Source organism: Microcaecilia unicolor, chromosome 1 (genome assembly GCF_901765095.1).
Source record: "Microcaecilia unicolor chromosome 1, aMicUni1.1, whole genome shotgun sequence".
NCBI classification, from domain to species: domain Eukaryota; kingdom Metazoa; phylum Chordata; class Amphibia; order Gymnophiona; family Siphonopidae; genus Microcaecilia; species Microcaecilia unicolor.
Genome location: NC_044031.1, coordinates 655,950,082 through 655,972,774, shown reverse-complemented (window position 1 = coordinate 655,972,774; position 22,693 = coordinate 655,950,082). Strand labels below are relative to the sequence as shown.

General features: G+C 41.0%; 1 protein-coding gene across 1 annotated transcript; it reads left to right on the top strand.

Moving 5' to 3' along the window:
* Nucleotides 1-239: 239 nt before the first annotated feature.
* Nucleotides 240-14,578, top strand: LOC115457072 (cytochrome P450 1A1-like). Its single transcript, XM_030186499.1, has 7 exons — nt 240-306; nt 4,369-5,243; nt 5,415-5,541; nt 7,775-7,864; nt 8,960-9,083; nt 11,335-11,421; nt 13,023-14,578. Exons 2-7 carry the CDS (start codon nt 4,398-4,400, stop codon nt 13,324-13,326), a joined length of 1,578 nt encoding a protein of 525 aa, XP_030042359.1. The 5' UTR covers nt 240-306; nt 4,369-4,397; the 3' UTR covers nt 13,327-14,578.
* The last annotated feature ends 8,115 nt before the right edge of the window (nt 14,579-22,693 follow it).

Below are 22,693 nucleotides of genomic sequence, written 5' to 3'. Positions count from 1 at the left end.
GCTATGCCTGCTCTTAGCATTATTATGATAATTATGATTGCACCTCTGTTTTTATTTAGTTTTATGTTCGTTATTTTTTTCTTTATGAGGCGCACGGAAGTTTACGCAATCTTTCCTAGCGTGCCAGTTACTTGAGATTCCAGCAACTTGGCTCCCTTTGAACTGGCATCAGGTGACGGGAGGGGATTAGCCAATCAGCACGAAGCGAGGTGTATATAAATGCTGGCAATGAGTCTCCGGACAATTAGAGAGGAGTAGCTTTTCGACAGAGTCCTTGAGGACAGGAAAGCTGCCACAGCACATCAGGTAAGGAGACTTTAACTAACGAGTCATGCACAACCAAGAACACAGGCGATGTGAATCCAGAAGCGATATGGAAATAGGAGGAGTAAAACAGGAGTAGAGAAACTAAAGGGGAAGCCATGTGAGAAAGAGGGGAGGAAACCGAGCTGGACAAGGACAATGAGGGATGGAAGCCTATGCACTGCAGAATAAGACTGATGTGGAAGACTTAGGAATGGGTCAGTGGTGCCAAAGCCTGGTCATGGGGGCACCACAGCCAGTCAGGTTTTCAGTACATTCCAACTGAATATTCATGAGATAGGTTTGCATGCAGTGGAGGCGGTGCATGCAAATCTCTCTCATGAATATTCATTGTGGGAATCCTGAAAACCTGAGTGGCTGGGGTGCCTCCAGGACCAGGTTTGGGAACCACTGGGAATAGGTAGACACTGATTTCTTGTAAAATATATTAAAGCATGTTTCCTTTTTATGGTAGCACAAGCATCATTAGTAAAGTAAACTAGCTTATTATCTGTTCTTCCTGTGAATATATAGACAAGGGAAATAGAGAATCCTCCCCCCCCCCCCCCCCTGTTTATTCTTTGGTACATTCTTCAAGTAAACTGGGGATTCCTGCTTTTTTGGTAACAAAATAATAAATACACAGTTTACCTGAATGTAACTCACCTTGAGCTACTACTGAAAAAGCTGCCAGCAAAATCCAAATAAATAAATAAATATAACAAGATATTCTATTGCTTTTCTAACTTTTCAGCAAAAATTTTCATTGACTTACTGTTCTATATTGCAATTATTTGGGACTCATGGCTTTTCTCCATATTAAATTATTGTAGGGAGACTTGGCATTTGCTCAGGGTGCTGCAAGGCGAGGTTGGATGCTTGCTTTGCTGATTTTTTTAATCAACCCAGAGCGCCAAAATGTTAATGAGTAGTGTACTTGCCAACATTTCTTACTTGTTACTTCATTAGAAGGTTAAAAATAATTTCTGTCAAATTCTCCTTTTTCTTCTTCCCCTTTCAAGACTTCTTTATGAAGAATGGGGTGTGGGGGGGGGGGGGGGGGGGGAGGGGATCCAAGATAATCCTGCCAAGGCCATACACATGGGATTCACATAAATACATAGACACACATATGCCCCAAAATGTAAGATCCATTAGTTCTTCATGGAACTTCTTGTTCTATTTCCATGGACAATGCTCTCATCTTCTCAATCCTCACAGACCACAGCCCTTGGGTTATCTTCATTGTTTCCTCCTTCCTCCATCCAAAACACTTTTAAAACATGCAATTTCTTTGTATAATGTTGTTAAAATCTGTCTTTATCTTATGAATGCACTGACACCACCAAAACTCTTGTCCACTTTCTGATCATCCTCCTACTGCAACCTGCCACTCACAGGTCTCCTACTGAATATCTATCTCTACAACAGTGTATTTAAATATCAATTGTGTGACATCTTTTTCCAGTGTCATAACAACCTTGTAACCCTTTCTCAAGTCAATACGTTTGGCTCCCCTTCCATTTCAAAATGTTTTAGTCATGCACATTCCTATTTTTAACAGTGTTCACTGTAATATATTTTCTGAACTGAAGCCTCTGTTTTCTTTATTAGATATAGGTACATAAGTATTGCCATACTGGGACAGACCGAAGGTTCATCAAGCCCAGCATCCCGTTTCTAACAGTGGCCAATCCAGGTCACAAGTACCTGGCAAGATCCCAAAACAGTATAATACATTTTATGCTGTATCCTAGAAATAAGCAGTGGACTTTCCCCAAGTCCATTTTAATAATGGCTTATGGCCTTTTCCTTTAGGAAGCCTTCCAAACCTTTTTTAAACCCCACTAAGCCAACTGCTTTTACTACATTCTCTGGCAATGAATTCCAGAGTTTAATTTTTTATTTATTTATTTGTAGCATTTGTATCCCACATTTTCCCACCGATTTGCAGGCTCAATGTGGCTTACATTTGCCATAATGGCGGTTGCCATTTCCGGGTAACAGAGTACAAAAGCCATTACATTAAGGTACATACATACATGGTAAAGAAGCATACATTGTGATAGTGTGTATTGGTTCCTGCGTGATAGATAGGATTGTAACATACATTAGGTCATCGGCTATAGAGAAGCCATATTCAACATAGGGTTAATTACACATTGAGTGAAGAAACAATTTCTCTGATTCATTTTAAATTTACTACTTTGTAGTTTCATCGGGTTCCCCCTAGTCCTAGTATTTTTGGAAAGAGTAAACAAGCGATTCATAGGTAGACTTCCCAATAGATGTCTAGAAAGAATACTGTCAGTTCTATTCTATTATGATAATTAGCTGCTAATTGGCATGACCAATTATTTTCTATAATTGGCACTAAGTATCACTTCCCCGTGTAACTCTTCTTAAATAGGATCCTGCAAATTGCAAGTGCAAAAATGCACACAACTGAAAGGAGGCGTGGGCCGGTCAGGTGCACACAAGTTACAGAATATTAACAGCTAAGCACGAGCATTTAGAGAAGCTGCTCACACCTAAAGTTAGGTGCATACCTGTGGACTTACACTAGTATTCTATAATGGTAATTGCACATGCACAATTGCTGTTAAAGAATGTGCACTTAGCCTGCATCATCCTGGTGCTTAAATTTTGGTGACCAATAGAGAATTACCCCCTTAAAGTGTATGGCACCCACTGAGTATCTAGTTCTGTCAAATTCACTTTAGTCCTCAAGGGCCACAAATGAGTTAGGTTTTCAGGGCATACCTAATAAATATACATACAATATTGATATTAATGTATATTCACTAGGGGAATCCTGAAAATGCAATATGTGTGCAGCTCTACTGCTACTAATCATTTCTATAGTACTACTAGATATGGTCTGTGTGTGTTACAGGCAGGTACTTTGTCCCCAGAGGGCTCACAAATCTAAGCTTTTGTACCTGGGGCAATGGGGGGGGGGGGGGGGGTTAAGTGACTTGCACAAGGTAACAAGAAGCTGCAGTGGGAATTGAACCCAGAAATTGCTAGGCCCAAAGTCCACTGCACTAACCATTAAGCTACTCCTCCACTCAGTAGTGCTGAAGGACTGTTAGTGGATAGCACTGTTCGAGTTTCTCTTCCGATCAAATAAACCAGAATAATGCTCTTGGTCTTTGGCTACAGCTGATTTAAAGTAGGGATACATTCCTAGCTATTCCATGTCATTCAATGTTCCTTATTTGTTAAATGTTATCTACTTAAAAGAGATTGTAATCCCCACCTTTTCTTGATCTTATGTCCATGACTTCTGCAAGTTGACTCTATTTGCATTAATCCCTTTCTTGTTCATGATAGTATGTTTTAAACCACTATGATGTACTCAGCAAATGGAAATATGTTAAATCAAATATAAAAATAAAATCCAATTGCAGTGTCTGAGCTAGGAGTTACTGAGGATGGGTCTTTTTCATATTTATTCTGCACAATATAGGAGTAAGCCCTTCTTAGCTAAAAACAGTGAACAATCTTCACATTACAACACATGACATAATCTGGTAGCACTAAAAGGAACTCATACACTGTATAACTGATAGCTTGTCTCCCCTGGTTGTCTCTTATCCAGAAGGGGTCTAAATATCATGTTGACCTCCTTACACATGTGCATACACCAACCCCACTGGGCACATGAGGTAATGATCACTGCCAAAGCAAGAAGATTAAATATTCTGTACAAATCCCCCCTTTCCCACAAAATTACTCATGCTCTAGACACTGGAACCAAGCAGTACATTGAATTCTGGAATTTTGGCTTCCATTAAAGCAGAAGTAGTACTCTGATTTTTCTAAATACTAACTTACTTGTTTCTTGGTTCTGCTTTCCCTTTCCGTCTTATATCTACTGTAGATCATCCAACTCTTTTTACTGTATTAAAATGTTGTATGTTGAGTTTTGCATGGAGAGGACATAGAGTGATGCCAAACCCATCATTTCTTGTTTGTTTTTACTGGAGAAACTTCTGAGTGAATAGTGATGAGGGGAAATTGTTGTCATAAATATCCATGTTTAATATAACTCTTTTACAGATACTTTCACGTTTCACAAGCCAACAAAGATGGCTAGCTTGCTATCCATACTGAAAAACAAAATTTCCATCTCAGCTACTGAGGTCCTTATTGCTTCAGTTGTCTTCAGCGTGCTCTTCTTGATACTGAGATCTTTCAGGGAAAGGGTCCCCAAAGGATTAAAGAAGCTGCCTGGACCATGGTCTTTCCCAGTGATTGGCAATATACTGGAGCTAGGCAAGAGCCCTCACTTGAGTTTGACCAAGATGAGCCAGACCTATGGAGATATGATGCAAATTCAGATCGGCACCAGACCTGTATTAGTGCTAAGTGGGCTGGACACACTCAAGCAGGCACTCATAAAGCAAGGAGATGACTTTTTAGGCCGTCCAGATTTATACACTTTCAGTTTCATTGGTGATGGCCAGAGCTTGTCTTTCAGCACGGATTCAGGGGAAGTATGGAAAATTCGCAGAAGACTTGCTCAAAATGCATTGAGGACTTTTTCAACTTCACCATGTTCTTCCTCTACCTCTTCTTGTCTAATAGAGGAGCACATTTGTAAGGAAGTAGAATATCTTGTGAAAAGTTTTCTGAAGATAATGGAAGAGAAGGGTAGTTTGGACCCTTACAGGTACCTGGTAGTCTCTGTGGCAAATGTTGTATCTGCCATGTGTTTTGGTAAACGCTACAGCCATGACGATAGAGAACTGCTGAGCCTGGTGAATCTAACAGATGAATTTGGGAAAGCAGCCTCTGCTGGAAACTTAGCAGATTTCATCCCCACTCTTCAGTACCTTCCCAATCGCACCATGAAAGTCTTTGTGGATCTCAACAGGAAATTGCAAACCTTTATACAGAAGATTGTCAATGAACACTATAAGAGTTTTGATAAGGTAAGGGCAAGAGGTATGCATGCAATGCAAGTATTCAGTACATTTCCTCTGGTTTGATAAATATCAGGTATCATTTTCTCTTTAGTCTTTTCCAAACTTCTTTTTATATTTTATTTATATTATTAGCGTCATGACTTGCATTAATCATCACTTTGAATGTTCCTATATCAGAACAATATTCGAGATATCACCGACTCCTTGATTGATCAGTGTCAGGAGAAGAAAATGGATGAAAATGCCAATACTCAAATTTCAGATCGGAAAATTGTCAACCTGGTCAATGACATTTTTGGTGCTGGTAAGTAAAATTGTCAAAATTAACCTCAATCTAGAGTTTCACTCTAGAAATCAGATTTGAATGGCTCATGTTCATTGAGGAAATGCCTAAATTTCTAGCCTCTTGCATGCTATCTACTAGCTATATGTACATTGTACAACCCATGGATAAGAGCTCAAAGAGACTCCAAAGAATCCACACTAAGCTTAATTAAAAAAACAAAAAAAAAGAACTTGGCCAGTTACATGCTGTAGCTTTAAAAGTTAAATTCCCTATTGTGAGGCACCAAAACAAGGGTGGAAGGGAAAAATGTTCCAAAGAACTTAGGAAAAAAATGAAGTTCAAACTTCTAAAAATTGTTTACTTTCCAAAATTCGCAAGTAGTAATCCACAAAGCAGTGAAAAGATAAACCAAGTGACCCTACATGGGCTGTGTTTCGGCACAAAGCCTTCCTCGGGGGTCACTGAAGCTTGATCAGAGTACTTCATGACTTGTGGATAAATATAAACCAAGTGAATCAGAAAACTCCAACCTTGAAAAACGCACCTGCATTGCATCACAAGCCACCTGCTATGCAGGCACAGTGTTATAGAATGCCAGGAATGTGCACCCAAATTGGGTGACAGGAATTACACCTGATTTTAGCAGACGTAAGTCTTGGCATCCAAATCGACCCTCAATGCCATCCTATAATGGGCACTCATCTTTGAATGTCCATTATAGAATAGCATTGAGTGCAGATTTTTTTAGCACCATTTTTTGAGCACCATTTACCAAATCCAGCCCTAAATGGTCCTAGGTATGACATATAAGTCAAAGGAATATCCCTGTTAGCCATGATTTCATTCCAAAGGGTTGTAAGAACAATGAATTGGCTTCGTATAGTAGATATGGAGTTTGACACTGTAGCATAGTTAAGGTAAAAGAAAGTGGATAACATTCTCATGCGAAGGAATATTGATGTCTAAATTTAAATAAATACCAATAAATAAATAAACTTGTCCATTTAAATAAACCTTAATTTCCTTTGGAATGTAACATTAGATTAAATCGATATTAATTGGCACCAATTAGCAGTTGTCCACGCAACTGCCCTTGGTCGCTGCTCTAGAAGTTGTGCAGTCAATTTCTATCACATGCAACATCTAGGAGGAGTGGACATGGGAGGGGCATGGGCAGATCAGGGGCGTGCCTAGGAGTTGCGCATGCAGGTTATTGAATAGTATGGGCTGTGTGCCTATCTGTCAACAGTTAGGTGTGAGCACTTACACCAGCCTTTGACATGGCTTAAGTGCCTATGCCTGAAGTTAGGCAAGAAACTGCAGACTTACGTTAGTATTATATAACAGCAGCCCCATATAGAACTGCCATTATAGAATTTACACTTAGCACGCATCATGTCTGCATCAAATTTGGTGCTCTTGCTTGAATCTATCCCCATGTGATTGAGCATATAGGAATAGTAAAAAACAGTAAAAAATGAAAGAAAGCATGGGCTAGACATGATATGAAGGTAAAGCCCTGAAACAGAGTAGGCTAGGAACCAGTGGCATAGCTACAGGGTGCCATGGGGGCCTGGGCCCCCCCCCCCAAATTGGCTCTCAGTTGCTGTTCACACTCATTTTAATGAAACTGAGCATGCTCACATCAAGGTACCTTCGCAGTGGTGGTGGTGGTGGGAGGAGTGGTGGCGAGGGGTGGAAGCTGTGGCAGGAGGGTGGCAGTGGGGAGGTGACAGCGGCCGTGGGGGGAGGGCGGCAGGCCAAAATGTGCCCCCTCACCTTGGGCTCTAGCCCCACCTCCCATTGAGGTCTGGCTACACCCCTGCTAGGAACACATCAGAAATGAGTAAATTAGGTGGGTGATGTGGTCCTATATTTGCTATCTCTATTCCTGTCTGGAAAGGAAATAGTCATTCAACATGATGTTCCTCTTATAGATCCTCCTGTAATTGTCCACTTCATTTACCTTTTGTAGTTTGCCACTCTTGCTTAGTTCCCATTAAATCAAGAACTCAGTAAAGATTTACCTATACTGCTAAGTTTATGCATAAGTGTATGATGTGGTTTGACAGTTACATAATAGGAGCACTGTCATAATTATTTTATTTTTTGTTAATTTGTACACCTCTCTGGGTGGCTCTTTATAGAGCCAGGGAAATGTTATATAATCAATTTTAAATATTTTAAAATACGCAAAATGTTAATGTGAAATGACTTCTTTTACCAAGTCTCTCATCCTTTCATGCTTTAGGGTTTGACACCATCACAACTGGCCTGTCCTGGAGCCTCATGTATTTGGTGATTCACAAAGATATACAGCAGAAAATTCATGAAGAATTGGGTATGTATTGTATTGTGAACCTTTTATTTTTCGATTGAAAAACAATCAAGTGTTTGAATAAGTAACTTGTGGATGCAACATTATCTAACATGCCTATATTAAGCATGCATCCTCATTATTTTATATATATATTCTAATTAATGTCAATTAGGGTTCAATAATTGCTTGTTAACTGGCAATTATCAGTGCTGATTGGCTTGTTAACTCATTAAGCTGTGTGCACAAATCCAGAATATGACTGGATTTGCACGCGCAACTTAAGTCACGCTATATAGAATCCAGGGGTTAGGGGGAAATTCTACATATGGCACCAAATGTTCTGAAAGCGTTTTAACAGATGCAAGGCACTGAAATGGGGCAGAAACAGCTGATCCACTGGAAAAAGGCACTTAAGCGTCCATTTATAGAATAGTGCCTATGTGTTTCCGTACAGATGTGCAAAGGGGCGTGGCCATGGGCGGGTCAGGGGCGTTCACTTAAAATTCATGCAGTTATAGAATAATGCAGATCCACACCCAACCTGAGCACCGGGATTTACACCTGATTTCAGTGTAACTCCTTGTGCCCAAAGCTGATTGCAGATCCGGCATTACGCTCTATTCTATAAAGAGCACCTATCCCAGATCACCTGTTCTAGAATACCATTCAGTGCCAATTTATTTTGGTGCCGAATTTTGAGCGCCAATTACTGAATCCAGCCCTAGGGTATCTACGCACCAGCTTATAGAATAGCACATCGTGCACTTGTGCTCATAAGTGGCAATTAAGGTGCCACTTACTTGTGCAAGATACACTTGACAGCACATGCTGATTTATAGAATTGACCTGCCTATTCTTGACTGAACTCACTTAGCTGTGCACTAGCTTCCTAGGTACCAAAAGGCATTCCCTTTCAGTGGCTGTTATCACCAGACAATCACTTTGAATTGCCCCATAGGTCGTTTATTGCCAAGGAAAGCTTTCAAATGACATTACAACTTTGGAAACTGCATTTCAATCAAGTGGTAGAAGTTTTCGGCAAGTGAGGAAACTCCTTACAATAGGCCAGAAGTGATGTGTTTTTTTTTTTCCCTAAATTGTGTTTGTGCACCACAGACCAGGTCATTGGCAGAGAGCGAAGACCCAGGCTGTCAGACAGACTGCTGTTGCCTTACATGGAAGCGTTCATTCTGGAGATGTTGAGACATTCATCATTTGTACCCTTCACAATTCCACATTGGTAATGCATTCTCAGACTGATTATAAGACATGTCTTGATGTAGTTGCTAAATACATAATTAGTCTCCTTGCTAGCCACAGACTAAAATAAAGTCTTCAAGGCCGCACTCACTATCTCATGAAGAGGAATTTGACTTAAGTTAGCAGCAGCAATGGCACATTCAATTAGTAGCACACTTACCATAGTTGCCACCCGGGGCAGAACACCCCCTCCTCCTAGCAAGGGGGTGCGCGGAGCAGGTGCACGGCTGTCGGAGCTGCCGGTTCCCTGCCCCCTCTGATGTCAACTTCTTGTTTCAGAACAGGGGACCGGCACAGTCAACAGCTGCGTGCATGCTCCACACACCTCCTTGCTGCCTGCACACAGGGCAGACCGTCCCCACCACCCCGCCCCTGGTGCGCTATAGCATTCAGTCATCTTAAGATATTGCCTCCAAGATGTCAGCAAATCCACCTTTTTTCATTTCAAGGATATCTGTCTACCCTTAGGGATATGCATCTTACTCTTTAAGGATTCTGTAAAGCATTAAACTGGGATTAAGCTGTTTGCCCCTTCCCTTATCTCCCCCCCCCCTACACTGTTATGATTCTACTGAGACAGGCAGGGGAATGACTGGGACTCACTTCTGATTGGCCTGTCAGCAGATGTCAGAAGTCAGACCTTATTTATACTTACTTCTCCCTACAGCGGACGCTCTAGCGTTATTCCTTTCTTCTGAGCTCTGGTTCTGTTGCTTAATCTGTGCTTGTGGCACAGGGTGTATTCTTTGTAGTTTGCTTGCTCTTCTCTTTGTTTGTGGTCTCTGTGTGTGCTGGTTGTAACCAGCATTTCTGTTGACTTGTCTATGGTAAGCTGTTCCTGCTTTGTTTGTTTACTTTCCCTCTAGTTTGCTTTAACCCTTTATGTGCAGTGCTAGGTATTTGTCTTTTGTGTGCCCTGCCTCTTTTAGGCAGCCTCTCTCTGGTGTCTGCTTTAACCCTTTCTGTACTCTTGTGAGCTCTACTTGTTCCCTGTCCTTATATTTGAAAGCAGCCTTTCTCTGTAGTCTGCTTTTGCTTGTTTGTTTTTTGGTTCCTGTGGGCTTTGGCCCTTTTCTTGTTTGTGTAGTTGAAGGCAGTCCTCCCCTGTGTTCTGCTTTTACTCTTGGTGCCTTGTGTTTGTTATTTGACTTTGGAGAGCTCTGAGGCATATTTTCAAAGCACTTAGCCTTCCAAAGTTCCATAGAAACAGGCTAAGTGCTTTGAAAATATGCCTCTCTATCTCCCATTCCTGGTTTAGTTAGTTAGAAGCTACCTTTTCTTTCTGTCTGCTTTTGCCCTTGGCCTGCTGTATTTGTTTTGGCTCTGGTGGGTCCTGGCCCTCCTCCACCTAATGGATTCTACCAGTCCCTTTTCTTCAGTCTGTCTTTTCCTGTTCGGCCATTTCTGTGGAGCTTCGCTCCTTTAGGTTCCGCGTGTCTATAGTGTCCTGCTCTGACCCTGCCTTTTCCTTTTCCCCTTTGAGCACTGCCTTCCGCTACCTGGGTTACTGTGTAGCCTTTGTTTGTATTCTCTGTCTCTGGTTGTTGTCTGTATCCTTCAGTTTGGTCTGACATCTGTCCTTTTGTGTCTCTGCCTGGTGCTGTGTGTGCCGCCTGAGCCCCAGTCCCTTCTGGGACCTCTCGTTGTTCTTTTCCCTTCCCTAGTGTATGATTCGATTCTAGTTCGGCCTTGCTGCCCGTACGCTTGGACTCTGTACAAGCTGGTTCCAGATCGGCCTTGCTGCCCACGAGTGATCTATTTCCCTTTTCTGGTGGTGTTTGCTGATTTCCTTGAGTGTGCATGGCTTTGTGGCCTGTGTTATTGCATAGCGCCAATTTGGTCTACCCTAGGCCTTGGCCAAGGTCCTCCCTAGGCCGCAGCCTAGGCAGAAGGGCTCACGATCAGAATAACACACACACACACTTGCAGGACTAGCCAAATGGTTATAGCAGCAGGCTAAAAATCAGGGAGTGGAAAATATTGTATCTTGGTCTTCCTTCTCAGTACAATGCAAGGCCCCTAAGTACCAAGGATGTCGCTTTGTGCAGAAATGGTAGAATATAGCAGACAGGACCAACATTTCCAGTGTTTCATAGCCAAAGTAGACATAATTCAAGGGAAACATTTTGAAACTATGCAGCAATGTGATTTTAATTTCTGAACAGCACTCATCACATAGACAAACTGAGAAAGGTTTGTCAATTAAATTTTGTGGCTATGTTTTCTTGCAGTACAACCAGGAACACCTCACTGAATGGTTATTTTATACCCAAAGGAATCTGCATCTTTGTCAACCAATGGCAAGTGAACCACGATGAGTAAGTATAGTTTAGGTTGATATAATTAATTACATTCTATATGCTAATGTAGTCCTTGACCCTTAGGCTTGTGCTCCTAGACAATTAATCTTGTCTGATCTGCAGGGAAAATATGGACCTAGCATAGTACAGTACTTGACTGTAGCTAAATATATATTTCAAATTGTAGGTTGAGGAAAACTTGCAAGTGAGCTATTGTGGGTTGGAGGAGTAGTCTAGTGGTTAGTGCAGTGGCCTCAGAACCAGGGGAACTGGGATCAATTCCCACTGCAGCTCCTTGTGACTCTGGGCAAGTCACCTAACCCCCCAATGCCCCCAGGTACCCCAGAAAAGTGGTATAACAAATCCCATTCTTTCCATTAGTTACACATATTCAAGGGTCTTTCATATCAGGTACAACCAAGCAGGTTAGTTTATTTTTTAAATCAATAGACAATCAAACCATCACAAAACAAGTTATGCAGAACAGACAGACTCAGAATATAATAATAGAACTAACACAAGTGGGAAGGGAGAGAAAAGGGATAGGAGAACTGCTGGGCAGATAACTTTACTGTCTCTCAAATGTTTTGGTGAAATAGTCTTATGACCCTCCCTTAAATTTACAGTAGGAGGACTCAGATCACTTATACATATGTAATTAGTTTCACAGAGATGGTGTAAAATAAAGAAACTTGACTAGCTGATTAGTTGGAAGAATTGAAAGCAAAATGTTAGATAACCAGGGTGTAATTTGCAAACAATATTCGAATGAAAGCAATGTACTACATTTTTATTCACTTGTGTATTTCCTGCTCACATAAAAACATAGAAAATGACAGCAGATAAAAACTATACAGCCTAGCCAGTTTGCCCACACCAACTACCAAGCTCTACAATCCTTTCCTGTCCCAAGTTTTCTGGAACTCAGATACAGCCCTCATCACCATTCCATGCATCCATCATTCTTTCTGTAAAATACTTCCTTAGATTACTCTGAGTCTATCCCCTTTCATTTTCATCCTGTGGCCCCCTGTTCCACAGCTTCCTTTCAATTGGGCCCACCTCCCATACATTTATGCCATGGAAGTATTTAAATGTTTCCATTATTTCTCCCTTCTCCTACATTTTATCCCCAAAGTATATATATATTTAGATCTTTGTCTGACCCTATAATGCTTTATGACAAAGAATACTGACCATTTAAAAGTTGCTTTCTGGACCAACTCCATCCTGTTTATCTTTTTGAAGTTGCAGTTTCCAGAACTGTATGTAGTACTCTAAATAGGGTCTCATCAGAGACATTAGCACCTCCTTTTTCCTCCTGGCCATTCCTCTCCCTATGCTTCCAAGTATCCTTCTGGCTTGTGGTCTTGCCTTTTCTACCTGCTTGGCCACCTTAAGAGCATCAGATACAACCACCCCCAAGTCACGCTCTTCTTTGATGCACAGAAGTATGTCACCCCCTATAATGTACCTCTTCCTTGAGTTTCTATAGCCCAATCGCAGGACCCTGCATTTTTTAGCATTAAATCTTAGCTGCCAAATTCTAGATCAACTTTATATACTATTGTATCTATATATTATAAGCCTGCACTGAAATAACTTTTCTCATTTTTCAGGAAACTTTGGAGTGACCCATTCACATTTGACCCAGAACGTTTTCTTAATGATGATAGAACTGGGCTGGATAAGACAGAGGTGGAGAAGGTGATGGCTTTTGGCATGGGAAAGAGAAAATGCATTGGGGAGACCATTGCCAGGTTAGAGCTGTTTCTCTTCTTGGCCATCCTGTTGCAGCAGCTGGAGTTCAGCACGAAGGATGACCAGAAGCTGGACCTGTCAACTCAATATGGTCTCACCCTGAAGCACAATCGATGTGAACTCAAAATCATTCAGCGCTTTCCAATAGAGAATATGGACTGATATCCCTTGTGCATCTCTGATGGCAGTAGAGCACATTCTCAATGTTTTAAGATCTGCTGAACAAGTTGACTTTGAACATTATGGTTCATTACTCAACCTTGGCAAGAGTAGAACTGAAGGGGGTTTTCTCAGGCTGTGAACTAAGAGAATCTAGCTCATTGTGGTTACCACATGATATCAGCAGTAAGAACAACAGATTTTGATATCGGTCCATGTTCACCTTCACATAAACTTTCCAGCTCATATGGAAAGTCTTTCAGTGCAAAGTACGTGAATTTCTCCTAACACTGCTGGCTAATCCTGTCCAAAGCAGTTGTGTGGTAGTAGTTTGATAAAGATAAGCCACTCTTGCTAATAGTGACTCAAACGTAAATTGGTGGCACACTGGCTTAACTAGGGTGTTAAAACACCTGGAAAGATTCTGGCACAGTAATGCCACCTTACTATTACTGGATCTAATTTGCAAATGTAGATCCATTTTAAATGAATATACATAAATACTTAAGGTTACAAGAACAGACAAGCACACACTTTTGTGTGTGTGAGTGGATCTGACAAATCCGATGGAGTTTAACTGCTACATTGATTCATAAATCCAAGCCCATTTTGCCATTCTGTTTAGAGGTTTAAAGCACAGCAAAAGTGCTACATAAACACAAAAGCTAAATTTTATTCTCTAATACAGCATGAAAGATGCAATCGGTGCATATTAAGATGGTATCAGACAGGACCATGTCCCACTTGGGAAGAAGGAAGCGTATTTGCTTTTAATAAGCTATTTATGCCTTTCAGCCATTTTGTTTTTGGACTATAAAACAAAGGTGAAAAAGGACTTTTACATATGTGAAAATCAGCAGAAACTTAAAGTATGAGGGCCACTGAATCATGTATTGCCTGGCCTTGGTTCCAGGGTGTTAAGTGTTTGCAGTTCAGGATATATATACAGGTATCTACCAAACCATTTCTGAGACTTCTTTTGGAGGGAGTGGGAAAGGTCAGGGAACCCGAGGACAAATCCTCAAACACTTTGATACAGTTGAACACATGTAAGTAGTGATCTGACACTGTTCTGCTTATATCCAAATGAAGGAGCATACCAATGAAGGAACTCTGTGAGACTTGCATAGCTTTTTAATTTTTTTAAAGTGTGTACTATATGCTTTTACTGTAGCCATATTTTAGTAAACTTGGTGTGACAAACTGAAAATACCATATTTGTATTCTTTAACCTAATAAAAATATGAGAAGTTCAGCTGTATGTATGTATTTATTCATTCATTTAGGATATTTGATACACCATTCACAATGCTTCATGGCGGTCTACAAACCATAAGAAGAAAATGAGCAGAAAACAAGTATCACAGGAACATATGGTACACATACAAGCAACAATAGGACAGGGATAGAAGTGCATAACTTCCTATTTCCAAGAACATAGTGGGCAACAAATAACTGAAAAGAGAAGGAAAGGGAGCCATGGAAACAAACAAAAAAAGGATGAATATAAAGCACTAATTGAAAAGATAGATAATAGGCATCTCTGAGAGCTGGTGGAAGAAGGATAATCAATAGAACACTGTTATACCAGGGTACAACTTACATTACAGTGGTAGAGTAATCAAACTGGTGAAGGTGTAGTAGGGCCTTGAATCAAATAGACTAAAGGTTCTGCAGGAAACAAAATACACTTATGGATAGAAACTTCATGAGTAAAGAGGAAAAAAATAGTGATGAGGTATACCACCATCCACCTGGCCAGAATTAACAGACAGATGTAGAAATGTTAGCAGAAATTGGGGAAGCTAACACACTGGGTAATACAATAATAATGTATGATTTCAACTACCCCAATATTGACTGGATAAATGTAACATCAGGGCATGCTAGGGAGGTGAAGTTCCTAGATGAAGCAAAGGACTGCTTCAGGGAGCAGCTGGTCAAGGAACTGTAGGGGTATATTCAGGAGGACAACTCATAATATATATCCAGAAGTACTTAGCTGACAGAACACTACTAAATAGCAATTATTCTGGACTTGTGTCTAGGGGAAGCGTACCTCTTTGGCTCTATGGCTAGATAGCTGTGCTGGAAAAAGGAACAATGCCACAGATGGAATATATATATATAAATAGTTCTGAATCAAATTGCAAAGCAAAGTAGAAAATAATTTGCTATAAAAATAGATGAACACCAAAATATAGATAATGATATATGCAGTGGCGATTCTTGATCGGCTGCCACTCGGGGCGGATCGCCGCTGCGCACCCCCCCCCCCCCCCACCGGGTGCAGCGGCATCTGTCCCCCCTGGGTGCAGCATGACACCCCCCCTTGGCACATCAACCCCCCCGGCGTACCACCCAAGCCCCCCCCCCCGGCTGCATTCTTACCTGCTGGGAGCAGCCGCGCAGCTGTTGGTTCCGCTGGTTCCCTGCTCCCTCTGCCCCCCTCCAGCAGCGTGCACCCGAGGCGGACTGCCCCCACCTCAGTACACCACTGGATATATGATTATCCTAATGGACTAACTAAATGAGTGATTACACAACTAATCATAATACTGATATCCTAATGATTATTATGAGAACTTACACCACACGTCTTATGCAAAATATACAGTTAGCAGCTAAATTCACAGACCATAAGTCATGACATAAAACCCATCTGTTTCAGACAAATAACCAAGAACTAACTATCCCCTAACTAATAGGTAGTAAACCCTGTTATCTCATCCTGCAGTCCGTGGCAGACTTCCAATGGTAAAGAAGCGGATTCCTCCTCTGAGGCTCAAGCTGAAGCCTCAGCGAGTTTCAGTCCAGGAATAAAGTCCAAGGTCTGTATTCTGGATACAGATGGCACAGTCTTTAGGTAAGGCCATATATTGTAGCTGAGCTAACCTTGTTAGTTTATTACAAGGTCTGCAGTTCACTGGTGTTTAGGAAATCAGTCTCTTGTTCTCTCTCTCAGAGCCTTCTATCCTCCGGCAAGTCTTCTGGTCTTCTTCTTCAGTCCAACTTTTGGCATCCAAGGGTCAGATGATACCTATGGACCAATCACAGGCAGTGTAATAATGTCCAGCCAGCTTCATGGTAATGAAGAGAGGCCTTTGTTATAGCAATGAAACTGTTATCGATGGCATGCAAACCTCCCTGTCGGATTCCATACTCCTGGAGCGATCTGTGTCTCTCCCCTCCATTTTCCCCAGGAGATAACTGGGCTAGTTTGCAACAAATAATATGTCCTTGGATGAAGTCATCATGGTATGCTCAGTGGTAATTTTCCTTTGTAGAAAAACCAGTTTCTGATGAATTCAGATGTATGCAGGCCACAGGCAGAAGTGTCCATATTGTTATAACAAAATGGTTCAGGTGTGTATAGGCCCCAGACCAGCAAAGGTGAGGTCTCAGGTAAATACTCCTACAGAACCAAGAAGAGGGGGAGCAATTCTACATCTAATCCTTGGAGGATCACATGATCTGGTCAAGAGGAAACAGTACCAGGGCCACTTGGTAACAGTGATCATAACATGATCAAATTAGATTTAATAACTGGAGTAAGTACACACAGGCTGTGTAGGGTGCGGGATACTGTATGTGATAAAGGGTGGTGGTGTGAAGACCAGCCTTGAGGATCCAGACGCAGTATTCGGAATTGCCGAACGACATTGAAGCCTGCTGGTTGTGGAAAGTTTATTGTGGAGTGGAGGAGAATATTCTGGAAGTAATGACAAGTTTAATGTTTGATAATATGGACAACATGGACATTATGGACAATCATCAAAGAGCTTAAAAGGACAGTTGTTGAAGGAGTTGGTCATCAAGAGCAGCATGGTTGGCAAGATGAGAACCTTGTAAATGATCTAAATGAATGTGTTGAAGCAACTGTTAATTGTAATAAGAGTTAATGGGTAGGGTTCACAGTAGTAGTGAGGCATTTGATGTATTAGTAAGGTCTGGCACAAGGCTTGGATGAATGTGGGGGTGTGAGTGTGTGTATATCTGGTCTGGCCACCTTGATAGGCAAAAGGATGGACCATGCAGGCCCTTATCTGCTGACATTTAATATGTTACTATGTAACTCCATACTCTCCCCTCTTCCCCATCCTCTCCCATATTTTTCCATAAACACTTCCAGCCAGCATCCATCCCACTCTGCTCCCACTTGTTTATTCGCTCACCCACTTCTAATCTCTCCCTTTACCCCAACTTTCTCCTCCTCCTATGCAGCTCCATGCATTCTCCTTCCCGCCTCCCGCAAGTTCTCCCCACTCCTCTTATTTTACATTCAACCCCATGCTCCCTCCTTCCTACCCTATGCTTTTTTTTTAGACCATCCACATTTATCCCTCATCACTCACTCGCCACTCTCTCTTTTCCCCACTCACTCAGATGATCTCTCATACCAGCATTCACCTCATTATGCTTATGCTTTCCCCAAGAAGGTTTAATAGACAGGAGACCAAGAGACGTCAACACCTTGAAACCAATTATGTTAATCTCTGTTTCCACTCCCCTGTGTAGCCGTCATCCAGTATACTCAAAACAAAGCAAACCTGTGAGCTGCTGCATCCATGTTGTCGTTCTTTATTGTTGGCAGCATTTTTTAAATCTCACTTATATTTTCAAACATGCCGGCTTGTGCAGCATACTGAGGTACACAGAGGAAGTATAATAACGGAATAACATTTCATAGGTAGAGTAGTAATTTGTTATTAATTGTAGTCAGTGTGTCATTTGGAGGGCCTGGTTATAGGGACTCCCTGTATTCATAAAGATTTTTTTTCTCCTGGTCAAGGGCCACTAAAACAGATATCATGTTATGAGAATCAGGTGCTCCACATTCAGAGTCTCTATGTATCTACCTATTTATTGATTTATGACATTTTTATCCCAGATTTAACATGAATTAGGCTGAAACCTGGGATCATTTAAAATCTTTCTTATTTCCTGTGCCTAAATCAAAAGAGAAAGATGGTTTGTGGGAACTTGCTCCTTTCATTTTGTGGAATGCAGTGGTATATTATAAAAATGCACTTAATATTGTTTATTATATTATTTACTACTGGTTGGTAAAGAGAAGTTAACCATCAGGCTCATTTTCGAAAGAGATCGACGTCCATCTTTCGACATAAATCGGAACATGGACGTCCATCTCCCAGAGAGGTCCAAATCGGTATAATCGAAAACCGATTTTGGACGTCTCTAACTGAAGTCCATCACAAGAACGTCCAAATTTCAAGGGGGCGTGTCAGAGGCATGGTGAAGGCGGGACTTGGGCATGCCTAACACTTGGATGTCTTTGAACCATAATCAAAAAAAGCAGGGTTGTCCTAAAGTAAAACTTGGACGTTTTCACACGGATGTGTTTTTTTTATGAATAAGACACAAAAAGGTGCCCGAAATGACCAGATGACCACCGGAGGGAATCGGGGATGACCTCCCGTTATTCCCCCAGTGGTCACTAACCCCCTCCCACCCTAAAAAACATATTTAAAAATATTTTGTGCCAGCCTCAGATGTCATACTCAGGTCCATGACAGCGCATGCAGGTCCCTGGAGTAGATTTAGTGGGTGCAGTGCACTTCAGACAGGTGGACCCAGGCCCATCCATGTCTAGTGCATTCGATATGGTAAACCATGAAATATTATTAAACATCTTAGAATATTTCGGAATTGGTGGAAATGTCCTTAACTGGTTCAGAGGCTTTTTAACCACAAGGACTTACCAAGTAATATCTAATTCGATTACATCAACATCTTGGAAACCGGATTGCGGAGTTCTCCAAGGATCACCACTCTCTTCTACTCTCTTTAACCTTATGTTAACACCCCTAGCCAAATCGTTAGCCAACCAAGGCCTCAACCCTCACATATACGCAGATGATGTCACAATTTACATCCCATTCAAACATGCTTGACCTTGTGGACCTCCCACCCAGAAATGCCAAAAGATCTGCCCGCACTTTCCTTAATCTACACTTCCCTAGCTGCAAAGGATTAAAATGCAAACTAACACACACGTCCAGCTTTTCCTACAAGAGCACGCAGATGTGGAATACTCTTCCAAACCACTTGAAAACAATTAACGAAATAACAAACTTTCGCAAATCATTGAAAACATATCTCTTTACCAAAACCTACCTCGAGAATCCATAACCAACTACAACACATCGACACTCCTCCCTTACTTTGATCATCTTCTTTCTATAACTGCTTGATCAGATCGACTGTTAGCCTGTTATCATTGATATCTTTATACCACTAAATGTATCTCTTACCCTGAAATGGTGATGCCATGACAGGTTTTTGTAAGCCACATTGAGCCTGCAAATAGGTGGGAAAATGTGGGATACAAGTGCAATAAAATAAAAATAAATACCTGTTATGTTTGTGGCGGAAACAGCAAGCCCTCCAAAACCCACCACAAACCCACTGTACCCACATGTAGGTGCCTCCCTTCACCAGTAAGGGCTATGGTAGTGGTGTACAGTTGGGGGTAGTAGGTTTTGGGGGGCTCAGCACACATGGTAAGGGAGCTTTGTACCTGGGAGCAATTTATGAAGTCCACTGCAGTGCCCCTTAGGGTGCCCGGTTGGTGTCCTGGTATGTCAGGGGGACCAGTGCACTATAAATGCTGGCTCCTCCCATGTCCAAATGGCTTGCATTTGGACGTTTTTGATTTCAAAAATTGCTGAAAGTCAAAGACGTCCATGTGTAAGGACGTCCATCTCTATGGACGTCCAAATCCAAGGACGTCCTTGCTATTTTCAAAATGAAAGATGGACGTCCATCTTTTTTCAAAAATACGATTTTCCTTGCTCCCGGATTTGGACATTTTACAAAGACGTCCAAATCCTAACTTGGACGTTTCTTTTGAAAATGCCCCTCCACGCCAACTTCATGCTTTGTAATATAATTTTGAATAGCATTTTCTCAGTTATTACCCAAATACAAATAAAATTATGTTAATTATATGATCATGTCTGCCTCTGATGGTAGTTTGGATAACCCAGTGGTTTCCAAACCTGGCCCTGGAGTTACCCAAGGCAGTCAGGTTTGTCAGGATATTGACAATGAATATTCATGAGAGAGATCTGCATACAGTGGAGGCAGTGCAAGCAAATATTTCTCATGGATATTCATTGTGGATATCCTGAACACCTGACTGACTGGGGTGCCTCCAGGGCCAGATTTTTGAACCACTGGGCTAACACATTCATACAATAGTAGCCACCGTCCACAATTTGGTAATTGTCACTTGTTCTTTGCTTAGGTTTCCTTCACAGCCCTTTCTTTGACAGCATTGGATTTCTGCTATTCAACGTAAAGATTTTGTCCCTTCACGTACTGCAGTTTTGTGCTCAAAGCACTTCAGAGAAGAGGAATTTGACAGAAGCAGCCCGTTTGCGTGAAGGTGTTGTGCTGAGCATATTTGATGCTTTTCCATCTTATCTTCGAACAGTCCAAAAGACTCGAAAACCTCCAAAATTACGATCATTTAATACACCATCCAAACCAAATCCTGATAAGTAAATACACTTGCCACTTCCTAAACCTGCCACTTCAAAGGCAGTTCTGTTAAAAAATGGGGAAATGGGACTTGATATACCACCTTTCTGTGGTATTTTGCAACTACATTCAAAGTGGTTTACATATATACAGAATCTATAAAAATGACCCTCACACTAAAAATAAATGATGTATTAAACATGTTATCTCTTTGCTTGCCAAATTATATCTATAAATCAATAGATACAATTTTAATTATCTTCTTATGGAAGGAAAAAAACCTCCCCGCATTGCTTTAAAAATATTACACCTTCCAAAAGAAAAAGGAGGAGTCAATTTTCTAAATTTCTTGCAATATCACCAATCATTCATTCTAAATCAAGCCTTAAAATGGTTTCTGCTTATGGATGATAAATTAAATTTGAAATCCTCTCTTCCCTCTCTTTTTACTTGGCTTATTTTTGAAAGGTATTTAATACATCCTATACCACTACATTTCCTATCTGAGATGATTAGTTTTAAAAAGATCAAGCCTTTACTAGTTATTTTCATCACTATTGATGTTATTAAAAGATTCAAATTTTACTTCTCAAACAAATCAAAAGTTCTTTATGATATGCCAATTTGGAATAATCCTCTAATAAAGATTGATAATAAGCCATTTGATTTTCCCTCCCTGGCTCTCAATTTTTTTTAAACTGGCACAGTCTACAAAAGGCTATACTTCATACTAACTTAAATATTACTGTTTTACTTCCTTCTCTCCCCTTTCAATCACTTCTTGTCTCTCAGCACTCTGGTAAATACTCCACCTCAGTATTTTATAAGATAGTTCAAACTCACTCTAAACAATTATGCTCTTCTTCGCAAAAAGCTTGGGAAACTGATTCTAGTGAGCAATTGTCAGATAAACAATGATCTCTTTTCTGGTTCTATGGCCCCAGACCTTCTGCTCTTCCTCCTTCACTCAGTCTCTTTTCTTCCTTCATCACAGAGCCTTATGGACCCCTATTAAATCATTTAAAAGCAAATTTTCTCCTACCAATTTGTGTTGGTCCTGTTCTAAACAATAAGGCTCACTTAAACATATATTATTTGATTGTAATAATGTAAATACCTTTTGGATTGATATTTGGCCCAAAATATAGGAAATTATAGAGTTTACAGAACCTTTGGCTATTATTTGGAAATCTCTTGTAATGTCTTATTCTCTTTCAGATGAAGTAGAGAGGTGTGGTAGCCGTGTTAATCCACTTTTAAAGGTAATCAATAGAAATAAAACATGGAAAAGAGAATAAGATGATACCTTTTTATTGGACATAACTTAATACATTTCTTGATTAGCTTTCGAAGGTTGCTCTTCTTCGTCAGATCGGAAATAAGGAAATGGTGGTAGATGACAGTATATATGAGTGAAACATCACAGCATTTCAGTGACAGTCTAACAGGATGGGGGTGGATAGGTGAGAGTCAGGGAGACAGGAGAGCAATACAATTTACAAAGCAATACAATTTTATGCTTTGTAATGGGCTAGAAAACCCAGATCTTTGTTAAGTCCTGTCTGTTGGGTGTCAAAATACATAGCAACATAGTAGATGACAGCAGAAAAAGACCTGCATGGTCCATCCAGTCTGCCCAACAAGATAAACTCATATGTGTATACCTTACCTTATTTGTACCTGCCTTTTTCAGGGCACAGACTGTGCAAGTCTGCCCAGCAGTATTTCCCGCCTCCCAACCACCAGTCCCGCCTCCCATCACTGGCTCTGGCAGACCGTATAAGTCTGCCCTCCACTATCCTCGCCTCCCAACCACCAACCCCTCTTCCCCCACTTGCTCCACCACCCAATTTCGGCTAAGCTT

What these genes read in the sequence shown, in the direction of transcription:
- LOC115457072 (XM_030186499.1), top strand. Translation starts at nt 4,398, where the DNA reads ATGGCTAGCTTGCTATCCATACTGAAAAACAAAATTTCCATCTCAGCT. An exon ending in CAATGACATTTTTGGTGCTG is followed by an intron (nt 5,542 to 7,774) that starts GTAAGTAAAATT and finishes TTCATGCTTTAG; the next exon opens with GGTTTGACACCATCACAACT. An exon ending in CCCTTCACAATTCCACATTG is followed by an intron (nt 9,084 to 11,334) that starts GTAATGCATTCT and finishes GTTTTCTTGCAG; the next exon opens with TACAACCAGGAACACCTCAC.